This window comes from Silene latifolia, chromosome 3, assembly GCF_048544455.1.
Source record: "Silene latifolia isolate original U9 population chromosome 3, ASM4854445v1, whole genome shotgun sequence".
Taxonomy (NCBI): Eukaryota; Viridiplantae; Streptophyta; class Magnoliopsida; order Caryophyllales; family Caryophyllaceae; genus Silene; species Silene latifolia.
The window spans coordinates 1,852,981-1,870,964 of NC_133528.1; the positions used below are offsets into that span (position 1 = coordinate 1,852,981).

The 17,984-nt window shown below is 36.2% G+C and overlaps 2 protein-coding genes and 1 long non-coding RNA gene across 5 annotated transcripts; 2 read left to right on the plus strand and 1 right to left on the minus strand.

Moving 5' to 3' along the window:
• The first annotated feature begins 1,507 nt into the window (after positions 1-1,507).
• Positions 1,508-2,874, plus strand: LOC141646686 (uncharacterized). The gene is made up of 2 exons (XR_012545593.1): positions 1,508-1,881; positions 2,253-2,874. It is a non-coding gene; the product is annotated as an uncharacterized LOC141646686 (long non-coding RNA).
• Positions 2,875-4,675: 1,801 nt separating this feature from the next.
• LOC141646685 (protein TRIGALACTOSYLDIACYLGLYCEROL 3, chloroplastic-like) lies at positions 4,676-9,297 on the minus strand. The gene is made up of 10 exons (XM_074454589.1): positions 8,722-9,297; positions 7,873-8,001; positions 7,646-7,741; positions 7,215-7,298; positions 7,073-7,134; positions 6,890-6,965; positions 6,647-6,754; positions 6,167-6,342; positions 5,990-6,074; positions 4,676-5,197 (listed from the first exon to the last, which is right to left on the minus strand). Exons 1-10 carry the CDS (start codon positions 8,914-8,916, stop codon positions 5,159-5,161), a joined length of 1,050 nt encoding a protein of 349 aa, XP_074310690.1. The 5' UTR covers positions 8,917-9,297; the 3' UTR covers positions 4,676-5,158.
• Positions 9,298-12,053: 2,756 nt separating this feature from the next.
• Positions 12,054-17,543, plus strand: LOC141646672 (wall-associated receptor kinase-like 8). 3 transcript variants are annotated; one of them, XM_074454568.1, is made up of 4 exons: positions 12,054-12,290; positions 13,008-15,348; positions 15,801-15,968; positions 16,168-17,543. In XM_074454568.1, exons 2-4 carry the CDS (start codon positions 14,265-14,267, stop codon positions 17,367-17,369), a joined length of 2,454 nt encoding a protein of 817 aa, XP_074310669.1. In that variant the 5' UTR covers positions 12,054-12,290; positions 13,008-14,264; the 3' UTR covers positions 17,370-17,543. The 3 variants fall into 3 exon arrangements, with proteins under 3 accessions (XP_074310669.1, XP_074310668.1, XP_074310670.1); XM_074454569.1 differs by having other exon boundaries at positions 12,063-12,290; positions 12,866-15,348; XM_074454567.1 differs by having other exon boundaries at positions 12,054-15,348.
• The last annotated feature ends 441 nt before the right edge of the window (positions 17,544-17,984 follow it).

Here is a 17,984-nt window from a genome sequence, read left to right on the forward strand (position 1 = left end):
AGTCATTATAGCTATCATTAAATAAATCACATAGCTTGAGAAATGCCATCTCAATTCTCTCACACATTTTCTTATCAAATCAACACACAATTCATTCAAACAAACAAAAAATTTCTACATTTCATAATTCATAATCATACAATCTCTAAATATTCAACAAAAACTGATCAGAAAAATTAAGATATTAGGGGGCATTAATAAATTATTATTTGAAATTGAAAGAAAGGGGAGACGAATAATGATCCGATTCAAAATGACTCGTATATTCGACACGGTATCTTTTTTCCGTGACTAATATAGTGTGACCCGGACAAAAACTTAAGTAGCCAATCCTAACAACAGGCACAATCCCTTCTAAATATTATAGAGGTGGCAATCAGGTCACTCGGTTGATTATGAGTCAGGTTAAAATAGATCTGGTCATTTTTGTCATGTGGATAACCAGATCGGGTCAGGTTTGGTTCATGTCGGGTCATCTCACCTCAAACTTTCAAAGGGATAATGAGTTCCCTGAGAGACCTGGCCAACCCTTTTGATTGCATTGCCTTCTGCAGTTCGTTCTGGGGCGCGTTGACATGTAACAGAATTGTGCATTTGCTGGCAGCGCGATGCAAATTCAGTCCAAATTGCGCATTTGTTAACCCAATTGGCAATCTTCGCGCACAGTATGCCCGTGTCCCTGACATCCACCAATTCCTCCACTATACGACATTATCTGGGATCGTATCCTCAGCATCTGGCAGCTTAGCTTAATAATGCTGACACCAGCAGGGCTGGCTTCAATCAGAAATCAACAGAAAGCTTTCAGTGTCCGAGAAACGGGGATATTCCATCAGGCGATGACCATGATGTCGAGTCAGAGTGACGACATAGCCTCTCCCCCTGAAGTCGGGACCTTTGCAGGTCGACTCCCACTCCCTTTTGCAATGTTTTGCAGCATAAGAGGTGCTCTAGCTTCTATGTGTTCCGATTTTTCTCTTTTTGTTCCTTCTATCACGTCAAAAATGTCGTATATAAGTATATAACCCGTATATATGAGACCGTTTCATAAAAAAAATGCGCCGCACCAAATTAATACCGTAAACTGTATTGTTCTAGTTAATTAATTAATTAATTAATGCAAATGCCAATAATGAGCACTAGTTAACCACTTCCTGCAATTAAACAAGATAAGATCTGACCTGATTTATACTCCCTGTAATCACATTCTTCTTACAGTTCTCAGTTCATTGCCAATAATTTTGTAGTACAAAACAAGTAACAAAGAAAAATACAAAAAGAATAACGACCGTTCCCGTTCCGCCACATGTCATTAATTAATATTAAAAGCAACATTAAGCATATGATTATGCTTCAGATAAATCTTAAATTATGATACTGATGTTAATAATAGTCCTCACAGTTGTGCAGTAGGACACCCATTATATCCCCACACCCACTAATACAATATTCTCGTGGTACCTCGGTCTCAACCATTAGACTAAGACGTGTTCCGTATGCAATTTGCAGCTTCCATACACTTCACTCCTACTTCTTCTGGTATAATAACATGGAAAAAAACACACACTAGTCACTTACACTACTCACATTCTTGAGAATTGAGATCAACTTCATTATCATTAAATTTAAAAAACCCTAATTTTATTAAATTTATTATGGGATTCATGTGAATTGAAAAACCAACCTCTCCCCAAATTCATAAACCCTAACAATAACTATCATAAATTTTTCTACCTAAAATCATTCCATTTCTAAAACCCACTCATAAAAAACCCTAATTTCTAGATCCATTGAACAAAGATGGCAACTTTCACATTATTGGGAGTTTTGTCCCTCTTATTTTTGCAACTCTTCAATTCCAGTCAATTAAATCTTGCTAATGTAAGTTTTCTTCAAAACCCACTTGTAATTTCACTTATTTTTATCTGTGTAATTGTTAGAATTCATTGATTTTACCTATATTACTCATTCTTATGCTTCAATTTTCCGACACGATACGGTGCCAGAGTGTCGGATACGGTTATTTTTTGCAAGTTTCAGCTTTTTGGTCTAAAATGAAATGTATATATATTTTGACCAAAGTGAAATGTCGGAATAACATATTTATCAGCTTTTTGGTCTAAACTGAAGTGTATTATCTTGTCGTGTCAGGCACGAGGCCAGAGTGAAATGTTGGAGTAACATAACTTTTACTTTATTGTACCCAAAATCAATATAAAATCTTGTTTATTCTTTTTTTTTTTGTGAAATAGGCAAATGAATTGTGTTCATCATCAAAATCAAATGGGAATATGCTAAATGTGACAAATGAAGAAGAATTCAAATTATATCCATTAATCGACGGAGAAAAAATGAAGAAATTGTTGGTGATGAATGAAACAAGAAGGAAGCTAGGAAGTTTTCAAATATGTGCACCATGTACATGTTGTGGAGCTAAAGGTTATTGTTTGCCTTCACCTTGTTGTTATGCTATCAATTGCAACATACCAAATAGACCCTTTGGCTTTTGTTCTTTCACTCCTAGAACTTGTAATTGCTTTGGTTGCCATCTTTGAAATTAAATCGCAACCAAAATAATACTATTTCCGTCTGAGTCATTTGTTTACCTTTTATATTCATTGTGAGGTATTTTAATAAAAGGTAAACAAATGATTGGGACGGAAGAAGCGATATTTTTTTCAAAACATTTTATTTTTTGGGAGGTTTGATCCTGTTATTGGAGTGTAAATGGGAAGAATATCTGTTTTTTTTTTTTTGTGTGTTCTTGGTTTTTTTTTGTTAATGGTAATTAATGTCATTAATTGTACTTTAGTACTACATTATCATAATTAGTAGAGTATTATTTATTGATTGGGACAGCTATTTCCAGGTAAAGTTTTGCTAATTGTTGTGATTTTATGTCTTTTTGTCTTTGGTTGGTTATCCTTTTGACGCAAATTGTCGTGTAAGACTATCTTAACCTGTAAGGTGATCAAGGATTGATCGTGTTGTAAGATGTAGACGGTGTATAACGGTCTTACAGGATAATTACTGTCTTTTTGGACTCGGGTAGCTAAAGTTTACTTGGAAAAAGCAATGCCCCAAACAATTTAGTAGCTTTAATTTGGTCTTAATGTTAATGACAGTCAATTAAGGTGGTTAGTGGAGATTTTGATTATGTTATTTTAAGATTATAAAGTTAATTACTTTATTAAATTTGTCTCTTTAGTGTATTAAAGGAAAGTTTTTGATCACTGAATGCTGTTCAAATTGTGTTCCCTAGTGGGCCATGAGTTCTGCATTTGCTTTGTTAAGAAGGGTGATTAGTGTCTATTGTATAAGACCGTCTTACAGGATGAGACGGATCCTTTTTATGTAACTTGTTATGTCCTATAATAAATAGAGGTGCAGATTGTCAAAAAAAAAAAAAATAGAGGTGCAAATGTGCATTATAGATTTATAGGTCAAGTCACATTAGTTGTTGCAGGGTACATGAACAACCGGCTTGAAAATATTGTTCAATTCTTGTAGTTGGTTGTACTTTTCCGAGACCGGTGTGACTACAATGTCTTAACTCTTACTCGTATATTGAGCAACATCATACAACGGTTGTATATGAGTTTTTTGTTTCGATAATTTGTGTAGCATGAAGGGAAAGGGTTAAACAAAGACATACCCTATAAAAAATACCGACAATTGCCAAAACAGTTCAGGTTCATAACAATGTTTAGGTTTTATGTCGTTCTTATACGGAAAGACTAAAGGATCTATTGTTGTCTACTGGCTTTAGTGAGGCTTGCATGAGACGGTTTCTTAAGCATAATTCAACTTTTTTAATCATAAAATGGTCACAATTTTTCCGTCACAAGAAAGACAAACTGCATAGTTTAATGGTTAGGGTTGGTGGAGGTTGAGTTGGTTGGAGGATGAAATGAAAATTTGAATTAAGAACTTTGTCTAGTACCATCAATGCAAGTCCTTGTCCAAAGACCATAGTCCATGTTCTAAACCTACAAGTATCCACCTCATGTATCCCCTACATTAGCTTCTCATCAAGTTTTCTCATCAAATTTTTTAGGTGCACAATTTTTTTTTTCTATAAGGTAAAGAAACTAGGTTAATCGAAATCAACCTATGATATTGTCGTGGATGAAAGCGGTGAAAGAAAAACAAAGACTTTCAAATTATCAAAGTAGAACCAAGATAACCAGGGCAAAAAATAAGATTCTCAAACGAAAGTCAAAACCCTTAAAAGTCCGATAAAAGAAGAAAAACAAAAATTCATCCGGAAATGTAAGAGAAAAAATAGAACTAGATCCAAACAAACCCAAAAGTAAGAATGGAATACTTATAAAATACTCAAAAGAACAAGAAAGCTAAAGCATCAAGTACCAAACAAAGCAAATAAATTGCTTTCGTCACTTTCACTAATGGTTAATGACTTGGGGCTATTCAAGCCCTTTCGAAGCAGTTTCACTTCCAGTTAATGACTTGGGCTAAAATAATCAAAACATGAAATTAAAACTCAAATAATGTTCTAGAAAATTTCATGACTTCTTGATTTATACCTTTAATCTTAAGATAAATGACTAAATATAGCTCTCCTGGGATTAAAATGGAGAGCAAATAAAGTCGGATCTTAGTTAGGGTAAAAATCAAGAAGCTAGATTGAAGAAAATTTCTGAAAAAAAAGTGATACAAGAAAAAATGTTCTATGGAAAGAGATGAATAATTGAGAGTAAAAATTTTAGGTGTACAAATTGGCTCCTCCAATAGACTACTAGCCTATGAGTGACGATATCGACTTTTTCTTTTTTACTTTTTGTGATCTTCTTCGTTTACAAACCGTTGAATGTATCACCTTTTCTCACATGGGTGTCACTTGAAGGAGACAAATGCAATGTTATTTCACCGAGTAGTGAAAGAGAACGTTAAAACAAAGGCAAAAAAGAGAAGATAACATTATCGGTCATTTGATAGCATTACCGCGTGCAGTTGGATTGTGCAAGCATTATCGCTTCATTCTCTCTTCAAGGTTTCAGTCACATTCAATCGTTCTATATGCAGAAAACTTCGATGGACCAATCAGACAGTAGAGCATCTTGTTCTCCACATAATGCAGTTATTGTTTGTTTGCCTTAAGTATAGTATAAGCTAGAGTTGTTTCGAGATGTATGTGCTAATACTTGATCGGACCTTCCAAACTCCCGGTTGCAAACTGAAACATAAAGCAATGAAGTGTCAAGCAACGAAAAACCCTACAAACAACCAAACTGGGAATTAACATTTTCACTTCAGTGCACCCAAATCCTCTACAATTCTCGAGGAACGGTAGGGTCGAGTTCAACCTTTAGAGTGATAGTTGACGCTGACAAATAAGGGGAGATTTTGAGGAGGGTATCTAAAAGAACAATTAGTAGACTATACCATCAGTCGTATGGTGTAGAATCCGAGCTCTGTACTAAAGTTTTTGAGTTTTGTTTTAAAGAATCTGAGTTATGCTATAAAGTTTCTGAAACTCACACACTTAAACATACAAAAAATAAACTTTTAGAAAACTCAGAAAAATTACACATAAGCTCGGATAAATGTACATTGGTTATACAATGCTTTATTATACAACTGGATGTATAGTAGTATTTGTGCTAGAAGAATGGAAGAAAAGCTCAGCTCAGGAGCATCAGGAGCACCAGCTGTTTGAGCGACAAAATTTACACTTCGTGTCGAGTACTGAATTGACTTGTAGATATAGTCATATAGACGGTGGTCATTGTGGACATAAGCTGCCATCTAGTCTAAGAAATTTTATTTTTTTTTTTATGAAAACGAATGATTTCGAGTTAAATCACGGCCCTCAACTACTTCTGTTGTTTTTTTTTTTTTTTTTTTTTTTTTACTGTAAAAAAAAAAAAACTACTTCTGTTTCCGTGCTGGCATCTAACAGAGGAACTAGACCACATTTTGATAGTTAAAGATAAAGAAAGATCTAATTTACAAGATTCAAAGATACCTGTTGAACAATGGGATTTGTTGATGCGCTAAACTCATGCGTCAATCCTTCCCATACAATCTTTCCCTCGTAAAGAAAGATCAATCTGAACCAAATCGAAATACTCTATTATGTGAATGAAATTACATCTTTTCAACTCTGTGCCAAGTGATTGGTCAAAAAAATAAGGGTAATTACCTATCAACAGCTCTGCGGATGGTACTGTGTTGGTGAGTAACAACTACATAAGATGCGACTTTCCCAGTCTTCCCAGCAGCGTCTTCACCTTTTAAATGAACTGAACGAATAAGATCTTCAACTACAGTTGATGCAATTGGGTCAAGTCCAGCTGTTGGTTCATCATACAAGAGAACCTGTCATGGGTTCATGCATATATCGATCACACGAGCAAAAAAATCAAATTCAGATACATGCCAGTATTCAGATTTCAGAGTAGTACGGTCAGCAGCATGCTAAATCACAGTTAATCAAGATGATTTTCAGTTTAACTACTAAATATTACGTCTGCTACTGTTCTGTTATAAAAAAAAGGGCAGCCCGGTGCACGATGGCGTCCCCGCTAGGCGAGTGTCCGGGGTACGTCTGCTACTGTTCTGTTATACATACAATAATTTATCATGAACTAGTTAGTGACAAATCTAAGTTAATAAATCACACCTCAGGCTCCACAGTGTTCTTTGTGGTGTCAAATATGATTGAACGGGCTAGGGCAACTCGTTTTTTCATCCCGCCAGACAACTCAGAAGGTAACCGTTCTTCAACTCCCTGCACATAAGCATAGCATTTTCTGCTGCTGTTCAGAATCTTTACATTTGGAGAGGAAAGCCCGAGAAGCAATAACCGACATGGCTAAAAATTGACCACAAATCAAAAAATTAAAGTTCATTGATTTAGACATGCCTTCAGGCCGACTGCAGCCAAAGTTTCAGTAACCAGTTCTGATATTTGATCATCTGGCATTCTAGAGTTTTCATACCTAACCATAGTCCATAGATATGAGAAAAAAAAAAGGGTAAGCATTAGTATCAATCGGTTAAAATTTAACAATACACCAAATAAACAACAATAAGGGCGGTCTCTCACAGAAGGAAACCAACATTCTCACGCACAGATAGGGAATCAAACAATGCAGCACTTTGAAAGACCTGACATCGAAAACATGCAAACCTCAGTAAACACATAAAGTCATACCAACGACAAAATGCAAATATTGTCGTACAATTACCAGGCCAATGCGAAGCCCTGATATTGAGGCCTCATCGTCACTAATCAATCCGTCTCTCCTTTTCCCTCGAATGTAAACCTCCCCCTGTCAAGCACAACAATCCCTCTAATTGTTCAGGTGAATACAACAACAACAACATCAGAGCCTTAATCCCAAAATGATTTGGGGTCGGCTGGCATGAATCATCCTTTAGAACCGTCCATGGGTGAACGCACACCTCGAAAAGCGAAAAACGAAAAGAAAAATTGAAAAACAAAAGGGGAGTGAAACATACAGTGTCATACGTTGATTAAAAAGAGGGAAAGTTGATAACTTTATACTAATATAGTAACTATTCCAATTGTCAATTGGTGTTAAGGTTGCAACCTCGTTCGGGCTTGTGCACCAGATAAAAGTATCTAAACTCTAGGAACTGGGGGCAAGTCTTTTACCTGGTCTGGAGCAAGAAGTCCAGCGATAATCTTCAAAATAGTCGACTTTCCAGTACCAGATGGCCCAATAATCCCAACTGCTTCGCCATGTCTAATCTACAAGCAATTCTAATCAACATGAACACTCTAGCAATGCGATCCAAGAATCTTCAAACTAATAAGCATATATCTTAATACTTAATTCCATATCAATAATCAAAGTAGAATCGGAGAACATAATTATGCACCTTGAAGCTAACACCTCTTAGTATATGTTTCTCCCCAAAAGACTTGTAGACATTTCTACACTCAATAAGCACATCAGAATCATCCTCAAATTCATCAATAGAATCCCACACCTTCGTATCAGAAGAATCCTGTTACCACATTTAAATGTATTACTAACACAAATAAATTGCTCCATAACAAAACCAATCACTAACGGAACTGGGGAACCGGGGGCCTTGTCCATGTAAACTGAGTTTATTAGTTAAATTCTTCGATCTTTTCTAAACTAGTTCATTGTATCACTTATTCGCCTCCCTAAAACAATTTTATCCACATTTCTCGCCTAACTTCAAATAACGTCTCCTTCACTATAAACAATGCTAACTTCAAATCCTGTCTCCGTCACTAAAAACATTCACATCATATGACAATCCAAATACAATATCCTCAAACTATTATCCAAACCCACATTATAAAAACACATAAATTACCTAAACCACTAATTTCTACACATCAAATCATGCTACTTACACTAAATTACATCAAAGAATCATCCAAATACAATTACCATTAAACTATGATCCAAACCCACATTACAAAAACACATAAATTACCTAAATCACTAATTTTTACACATTAAATCATGCTATTTACACTTAATTACGTCGAAGAACAATCCAAACACATTATCATGAAACTATTATCCAAACCCTAATTATACAAACACAACATAATTAACACACTAACATGGTATTTACACTTAATTACATCAAATAAGAATATCAACAAACTATGATCCAAACCCTAATTATAAAAACATATAAATTACCTAAATCAGTAATTCCTACACATTAAATTATACTACTCACACTTAATTTTATGGAGGAAATCCCATCACTCAAATTCCTTGAAGGTGTGATACAAGAACAAACAATTTTCTTCTGCCTAAAAACCCAATAATTTGAAATGTTGGAAATAATATTAATTCCAGTAGATAAACTAGAACTATAACACCCATTATATAAAGGTGATGACAACAATGGTGAATTTAATGTAAAAACCATTTCTTGCTTAAAAGAACACTGTAATTAATTAAATAAAATTAAAATTAATATATTATAAATAGATGAAATTTTTGAATCAAGAGGTTGAAATAACTAATAATTAGAGTTTATGGTGTTTAAATTATGATTGACAAAGGATGATTCTTGGTGATTTAATGTGGAATTAGGCTTTTTAATTCTGATTGAATTGAGAGTGAATTGAAGAAGGAATTTTGAAAATTAAAAGGAACCCATGAATGCAATTGAAGTTTTGAAGATTCAAGGAGCAAAACCCAGAAATTTGGGGGTGAATACTGGTTGATTAATTGGTGAATTGGTGGGGTTAAAGTGATTATTGTAAATTGGGGAAGAAAGGAATCCTGGTTGGTTTTGGTAATTGCTAATTTGCCATAATTTGTGTTTAATTGGCCCTTTAGATTAGTTGTGGAAAAACCCGACCCGGCTCGACTCGTGAGACCTGAATTGAACCAAGTTTTCCGGTACCGGACCGGCTGAGACTCGATAATGTAAAATAATCTTGGCACAAAAAATCGACCCAACTTGATGTGATATAACTCCACACGATATTGTATGTTGCGATCGACATAACCTGAACATGATCAGTGGTTCAATTCACCGAATCACAGTATCACACACAACGACACATGCTAATTAAAACTTGACAAGAAAGAGATTTGGAATTTGAAACAATTTGGTTCATGTTTTCACAATAAAATAGGAATGTATATATCACTTGTAAGTAGGGATGGCAATGGGTAGGGTCTGGGTAGGGTCCGCTGCACTTGACCGACCCGAGATTTTTCCTTTGACCCGTCTTCACCTGCACCAATGGTCTAAAATTTGAGGACCCATACCCGGACCCATGGGTAAGGGTAGAGGTCTGGGTCTACCCATGGTCCCGAGTTTACCACTTTAATAACAAGATTAACAGGTATGGGGTCTATAATATTAAAAAAAAAATCATACTACTTTAACATTATGAGTTTATTAATCTGCCATTAATAGTGGTTGTTGTGGTCATGCAGAGCTATTAGAGAGGTGGTTGCTTGGAGTCGCGTATCGATCTTTGTGGTGGTGGTTTTCTTGTGTCAGTGGTGGAGTGGTGGTATTGTAAGAAGAGTTTGGTTGGGTTTTATCACTTTATGGGATGGGCGAAGAGAAAAAGACTTTAGTTGAGTTTCTACAGTCAGCCAATATGAATTCAAAAAAGTTGTAATTTTGATTTTTTTTTCTTTAATAAAGGGTCTAGGGTCGGGTATGGGTCTCATAACTTAGACCCGGACCCGGACCCGAAATATTTTCTTAAGACCCATACCCGACCCATACCCATTGGGTCTGAAAAAATGAGACCCATACCCGACCCGTTAGGGTCCGACCCTCAGGGTTTGGGTCGGGTCCCCGACCCACTGCCATCCCTACTTGTAAGAAAGGTGAAAAAAACCACTTTAAAGAATAGTTAAAGAATGACAATGAGTATAAAGAAAAGCCTAAACTTGTGAGTCGTGATTATTAAGACCTGATATAATCATATTAAGTGTTACATAAATTACTAGTCGAACTAGCTTGACATGTTCTCACACCTAAAACCCGACCAAATATTTTACATTTGGCTCTATACTCAAAGAGTCAAAGGTCATAACCGCTATCTTTGGTCTTTACATGCCCCAACCAACCACAATTCAACTCGCGAACGCACATAACTCAAATCAACACGGTATCATAAAACCCCGTGCTTTAAACAACTCAACCTAAATGAAACCAAAACAATTTTTTTTTTTTTTTTTTTTTATCAGGTAAGAAAACTAGGTTGATCCTCTAGGGTATGACCAACCTATTTCATCCTTACGAATGAGGGAGGTAAGTTGAAATCACCGGCTATCAAACCACCTCGAAAGAGTTGGACATGAATGTCCAACAGAAGCCATGAAGTCAGCAACCTTGTTGTGTTTAATTATCACTTCATCGAAAAAATGAAGGTATAATTTCACATCCTTGATAATACTAGAAATTTTCCACGGAATTTGCCAAGTACCTCGAATCGAGTTAATAACACATAAATTATCACCCTCCACAATTAACTTTGAGATTTCTAAGTATTTAGCTGCTAAAATACCTTCTTTTAAAGCGAGAGCTTCCGCAACAAGGATACTGATCCGCACTTTTTTGCTCCCAACAAAATGACTTTACCATTGTGATCTATTATAGAATATCCTAGAGCAGCTTTATTACCTTCTATTCGAACAAGGAACCTCCTTTTTCAGCTTCATCCGTCTATGTCAATAGTTTACCCTTTTCTTATTAGATGTTTTAGTCAATAATTACACTTTAATTTTCTAGTAAATAAATCAACTCTTGTCAGTGGACACCATTACATTTTCTCCTTAGATCATCCCCAAGCAGAAGGTCGAGTTAATCGGATCACCAATATTTTTCCTCATCATCACATCTTAATTATCTTGATCCACTTTCATCCTCTCAAGCAGAAGGTCACGACCTAGGTCATCGACCCAATTATTTTTCACTTTCTAATCAATGAGAGAGTGCCACCTACCGGGTCACCAATACTCAACCAAAGGTCACCTTTCCTTTATTTTGACGGTTGTCATTTTTTTTCTTTCCGGCCAATGGAAGAGTGCCACCTAGCGAGCCACCAACTTAACTCAAGGTCACCAATTGACCCTGAGTAGTTGAAGGTCGCCAAAATTAACCCCTTAATCCTAATTTAAGGTGTCATTAAGGTGACCTTGCTTGTTGATGGTCTTAGTATACAACAAGACTCGACAAAATTGACTGATGCGACTCTAATCCAATCCGACTTAAGAGCAATCGTCTCACGTTCTCACCCGACTCCATATCGGATAACGGAAGCCAGAGAATTACTCAATAATTACAATTACAATTCACAAATTCTCATTGAAGACATGACATATCCGTCACAAGCTGAAGACGGATACCATTTTACCTCACAATGTACCCACTTTTTCTCTCTCTGCAACACTATTCATGTGGTCCCCTTTCTCCACTAACCCATTTTGTTACCATTTTATCTCACAAAATATCCGTCACAAATGGTAACCCGTCACAAGCAAGACCAATTGATTACAATTTACAATGATACATAGATAAGCAATTAAACTGTCACAGATGAACAAAAAATAGTGCAAAATCAATAATAAATGGTCCTTCAATTCAATCTAATACCTTCATTAAACCCATCAAAATCAAAACTTGGATCTTCAGTAATCATGCAAGTTAATAAAAATCACAACTTTTCTACTACAAATGTGAATAGAAAGCTTCCTGTTTTGTATTTTGATGTTATGGATACCATTGTTCGTCACCTATTTTATCAGGATATCCCTGAATTTTTTTGGGTAATATTCTCTTCGTCCCAATTATTTATTTATCTTTCTTATTGTTTGTGAGTGACGGGTATTTTTATTAGGAATAAATAAGTGTATTAGAATATAAAAACGATATTGGAACTCTAACCATCAGCTTAAGCTTCTGGTTGAGATGATTTATCATCTTAAGCATTCCAAGACCGGTTTTATATTCTAACAAAGTGGTTGAGATGGAAGGAGTATTTGCATTTATGGGAAAAAGTTAGGAAATTTAGGATTTTTGTAAATTGGTTGATGTTGGGTTAGTTTGATTTTTTTGTGGGTATGTTTGATTTTGACTAAAGTTGAGAAATTTGGACTGTTTTTAGCTTGAATGTTTACATTTCAGTAGCTCAGCTCATGGAACTATTTAACATTTTCATACTGGTATACAATATTTAGCTCAGGTCATGTACACAACACGAACACGTGACACTGCATCCCAAGAAATCCTTGTTTTGTTCGGATAACTATGCTTCTGAACAGTGAATGTCCATACACTGGCTATCAGGATCTTTTATTTGGAGTTTTACCTGAATTTGTTGATCTTTTGAATCTGGAAACAGTTGTTGAACATTCATCCTGGATTCCCGGTCATCGAGATGTGAATATGGCCGATTCTACCTTTACAAAACTTTTACAATGTGGCCGCTGGTCGCAATTTGGCCTGCCTATATCATGTTTTTGCCGATTTCTTGCATTTTACAGGTTCACAGATACTGTTGGAATTGTATCAGTTCAGATAATTCGTCTTCAAAGCTGAAAGGAACGCCCGGGTAGTGACTTTCATTTTCTTCTCACTATTTCATACAGACTGATATTGAGTGGAAAACCGTTCTGATACTGGTTAATCCAATTTCGCGCTGCTAACTGTATATTAGTTGAATTTGGCCGATTTTTTTTTTTTTGACGTTTCTTCCATAACGGAGTAGATTTAGATAGTTATTTCTCCTGGTTATCTGCTGACCCCTTTTGCAGCCAAAGGCAAGACTCAAGAGTTTACCTGTCAAACGGGTCAGAGGGTCAGGGACGAAACATGCTTGAGTCCGACTACAGGTCATGGTCATGGTCTCATGGATATCATATCACCCTTCATGATCATATCTGTTAGTTAGTTTACTTGGTAAATTTATTGACGGGTGATATTTACTATTTAGTAATCTGGAATCAAAACCCGTTAACATCTAACTGTTCTTTTAACTCTCTTTAGTCGGAGACTCGGAGGGCATATGCAATGAAGAGTTTTTACTTCCCTTTCATTGTGAATCCCTTTTGTTTTCCTGAGAGGAAGTTTCCTCTTTGTATAGAGGAGAGTTGGTATTTGCTTTAATGCGTTTAATAATGAGACTTGGACTAGATTTGTCCACTCAAAAATCAAAATGGCAAGCATGATGTCTCCTTTTCTTTTCAGTCTTATTTTAATTTTTTCAAGAAAGTTCACGTGGTACTCTTATTTTCAAGTTTTTCACAGACTAGTTTTTCACTTTGCACGAAATATTCAATTTTTCGAATTAAAAATTTTCAAGTGATCATAACTCGTATTTACGTGTTCAAAAGATGGTGATTCTTTTTTTCAAACTGCTCGTCTTTACGAGAATTACGATTTGAAAAAATAAAATAAAAACTTGTTAGAGTAAGACTGTACGGATTTATTCAAGTATTTTTGGCAAGTTGGAGAAGACCAAGACTTGGTCAAATGCACAAGGTTTTAACTTAAAACCAGACAGATGTCACCATTTAATAAAAACTGATTATTTAATGATAAAAGGTTATAACTAAAATTGTCATTTTTTATCAAAAAAAAAAAATGTTCAGATTTTATCGTAAAATGGTCACATTTTGAGCGATACCAGTACCACCCGTCTGAAATGCGACTTGCTGGGTCAATATTGACACACAAGATTTGAAAGTACATGAGTATAATATGACTATTCTAAACAATTGAGAAGTTTCTACCTTCCTTCCATGATTGAATGTCCCCAAGCATGTTGTTTAGTACTTCTCATACTACATATGTTAATAAAAACAAAGCTTGTTATTTCCATGAATGTTTGTGTAAACATGCATTATTTTCTATGGCAAATCCTTATCCTCAGCTCAATACTAGCCACATTGTCTCACACCAAGGCATCTGTTACACCAACTAACATAATCACAGCTCGAAACACTACCAAACCCGGATGCCAGCGAAAATGTGGAGACTTGACCATTCCATATCCTTTTGGCATTGGTTATGAGTGTTACCAAGAAAGTTGGTTCGGTATCGTATGCGACACCTCCTTTAACCCTCCAAGAGCCTTCTTAATGGTTAGTCCTGGCTCAGGCCAGAACCATTACATATTGCAGATAACTGAGACTAAACTTATGATGAAGAATTCACAGATAGCCTCAACATGCTATGAGTCCAAGCTTGATGGCTTCAAAAGTGGGTCGAGTTACGACTCATTTGGTCCACCATTTACTTACTCAAGTACTGCAAACAAGCTTACGGTTGTTGGGTGTGATGATTATGCATTTATTTATATAAATGATGCCGGTGGGACTGGGACACTGTCTGAAAAGAACAATGCTTCCGATTTCAGGGCTGGTTGTATTGCTTTATGTTCTAATCCTAATGAGACGATTCGTGGATCTTGTTCGGGTTTGGGTTGTTGTCAATCATCATTACCACCTGGATTGAAATCATTTGATGTTGTTGTGCACAGTTTGCAGGATGCAACAATAGGCGAAATATCTCCTGGTCAGCCTTGTGGGTATGCATTTCTTGCAGGAAATAGCAGCTTTAATTTTTCTGGAGCGTCTGATTTAAATACCGGAGTAGTTCCGAAAAGAGTACAAAATCAAGTCCCTCTTGTACTCGATTGGTCAATGGGTCATTTAGACGATGCAACTAGTACTAGTGTTGTTTCCTGCAATGAAGCAAAGAAGAATGCTTCGACGTATATCTGTCAGTCTAACTCGAAATGTATTGATTCTGATGCTGGTGGTTATAACTGCAATTGTCTGTCAGGCTTTGAGGGTAATCCTTATTTGTTTCCAGGATGCACAGGTTAGAATATTTACTAATTATCCTATTACCGTTCTGTTTTAATATTACTCCACGTATTAATTAAGCGATCAGTGTAGATAACTGAGACTGATGGTTTATCTATCATGGTATCAGAGCCAGTGTGACCAAAGGTCACAGGTTCAAATCCTGGAAGTGGACTAAGGTTTTGGTTGAGATGGTTCATCTATCATTTGTAGTTTACGATATCAGAAGGCAAAAGTAGTTAATGAGTTGCAGGTACATTATTTCATATTAAAAAAGGAAAATGATACATACAGGTAACTAAAAAGGAAAGAAAAACTTAAATTAAGCATTAATGACATCAATTTACGCGTAATTGTGTCATAAATTCCTAATTTAATTCTATTTTGGGAAGTAATTTAGTTCTTAAATACAACCCTAAGGGCTGTATTTATCATTACCTCTTAAAAAATTGCTCGTTTTTTGCCCAGATGTCGATGAGTGTGCTGCTGGTTCGAACAGTCCATGTTCCACGGTTTGTATCAACACGCCGGGGAGTTATAAATGCAGATGCCCTGATGGATTTTACGGAGATGGGCTAAAATCTGGGATCGGCTGCTTTAAGATTGTAAATACATCCTTCAAGAAAGTTGCTCTAGGTAATCTTTCAGTTGCTTCTGTTTGTGCTGAGCAGTAACTTGGCAGCAGATGTACATTTACGCCTAAAATCTGAAATTCTGTACGGCGTAACAATTGGCAGACTGTCCTTTGCATTAATCTTGTGCATCCTTGGACTCTCTTTGAGAACAGGACTCGGAATATTTCAAATATTTACTTTTTTTTTTTTTTGGAGAACAGGACTCGGAATATCATTGGGAGCAATACTTACGGTCCTGATAGGCTGGTGGCTGAACTGGTTCATCAAAAGAAGAAAGATTATCAGGCAGAAAGTTAGAAATTTTGAGCGAAATGGCGGGTTATTGCTAAAACAGCAAATTGCAGGCGACGAAACTGTTGCAGAAATAGTTAAAGTTTTCAGTGCTGATGAATTAGACAGAGCTACAGATCATTTCAATGAGAATAGAATACTCGGACAAGGCGGTCAAGGGATTGTTTACAAAGGAATGCTTGGTGAAGGAAGAATTGTTGCGATCAAGAAGTCGAAAGGGGTTGATCAATGCAAGTCTGGAGAGTTTATCAATGAAGTTGTGATCTTATCACAAATTAACCATAGAAATATAGTCAAGTTATTAGGGTGTTGTTTAGAGGCTGAAGTCCCGTTACTCGTATATGAGTTCATCCCTAATGGAACCCTTTTTCACCATATTCATTACCCTAGTGACGACTTTCAGATCACTTGGAAAATGCGACTCCAAATCGCATGTGATTCAGCTGGAGCACTCGCGTACTTGCATTCATCGTCTTCAATCCCCATTTTCCATAGAGACATCAAGTCATCCAATATTCTCTTGGACGAAAAGTACAAGGCAAAGTTGTCTGATTTTGGCACTTCAAGAACAGTAAACATTGATCAAACCCATGTAACTACTCGTGTTATGGGTACATTTGGGTATTTGGATCCCGAGTACTTTCAATCAAGCCAGTTTACTGAAAAGAGTGATGTCTACAGCTTTGGAGTTGTCCTAGTCGAACTTTTAACCGGACAAAAGGCAATAAGGTCTATTATGGAAGAAGATAGAAGCTTAACATCATGGTTCTTAACCAATATGGACAATTCCACTCTGCTTGATATAATTGATACTCAAGTCCTACAAGAAGGTTCAAAGGAAGAGTTCTTTACCATTGCAAATCTCGCAAAGCGATGTTTGAACTTGGATGGAAAGAAGAGACCCTACATGAAAGAAGTTCTAACAGAGCTTGAAGGAGTAAGATCACTTCATTTGCCCGGAATAGATGAGCAAAAATGGCCTGAATCTAAGAAGCAAGTAATGCTTGGAACAACAAACATGTACAATGATGGAATTACTAATTCTAGCTCATTTTGTATAAAAAATAGCTCCTCATCTGCTGAGTTTTCTTTATTGTTCAATCCTAGATGACGGTTCTAGAGGATGATTCATGTCAGCCGACCCCAAATCATTTTGGGATTAAGGCTCTGATGTTGTTGTTGTTGTTGTTGTTCAATCCTAGATGACATGGATGTTTAATTTGTAAGAAAACAGTATTCTATTTTGCCCCGTTATAGACTATAGTCTTTTTTCGTATTCTTTTTATGGACGTGTCTGCGAATTCTTTACATTTTCTTTCTTTACAGCAGTCAATCCTTAATGGACAGGCCTAGACGACTCGGCACAGTGGAACGTGTAACCCGCCAGACATATGGACGTGTCTGCGAATTCTTTACATTTTCTTTCTTTATAGACATTTCTACCTTCGTATATTACCAAAGAGTAGCAGCAAAACTCGTGTGCAGGCCGACCTTACAAAATAGAAGGGATAGGTCATAGGAAGAATGACAACTTATCACGAGTTTGGTTGATATAATGTTTAGTTTATCCGAAATTTACATGATTATTACCAATTGTTTAATTTGATGCTGGAATATGAAAGAACTGTCATTCAAAAGTGTTTGAAGTTAAGATCATTGTTTACTTATTTACATCTCCAACGCCCTCCTCCGTGCTGCCCTGCACCCACACGGCCACACAGCCACA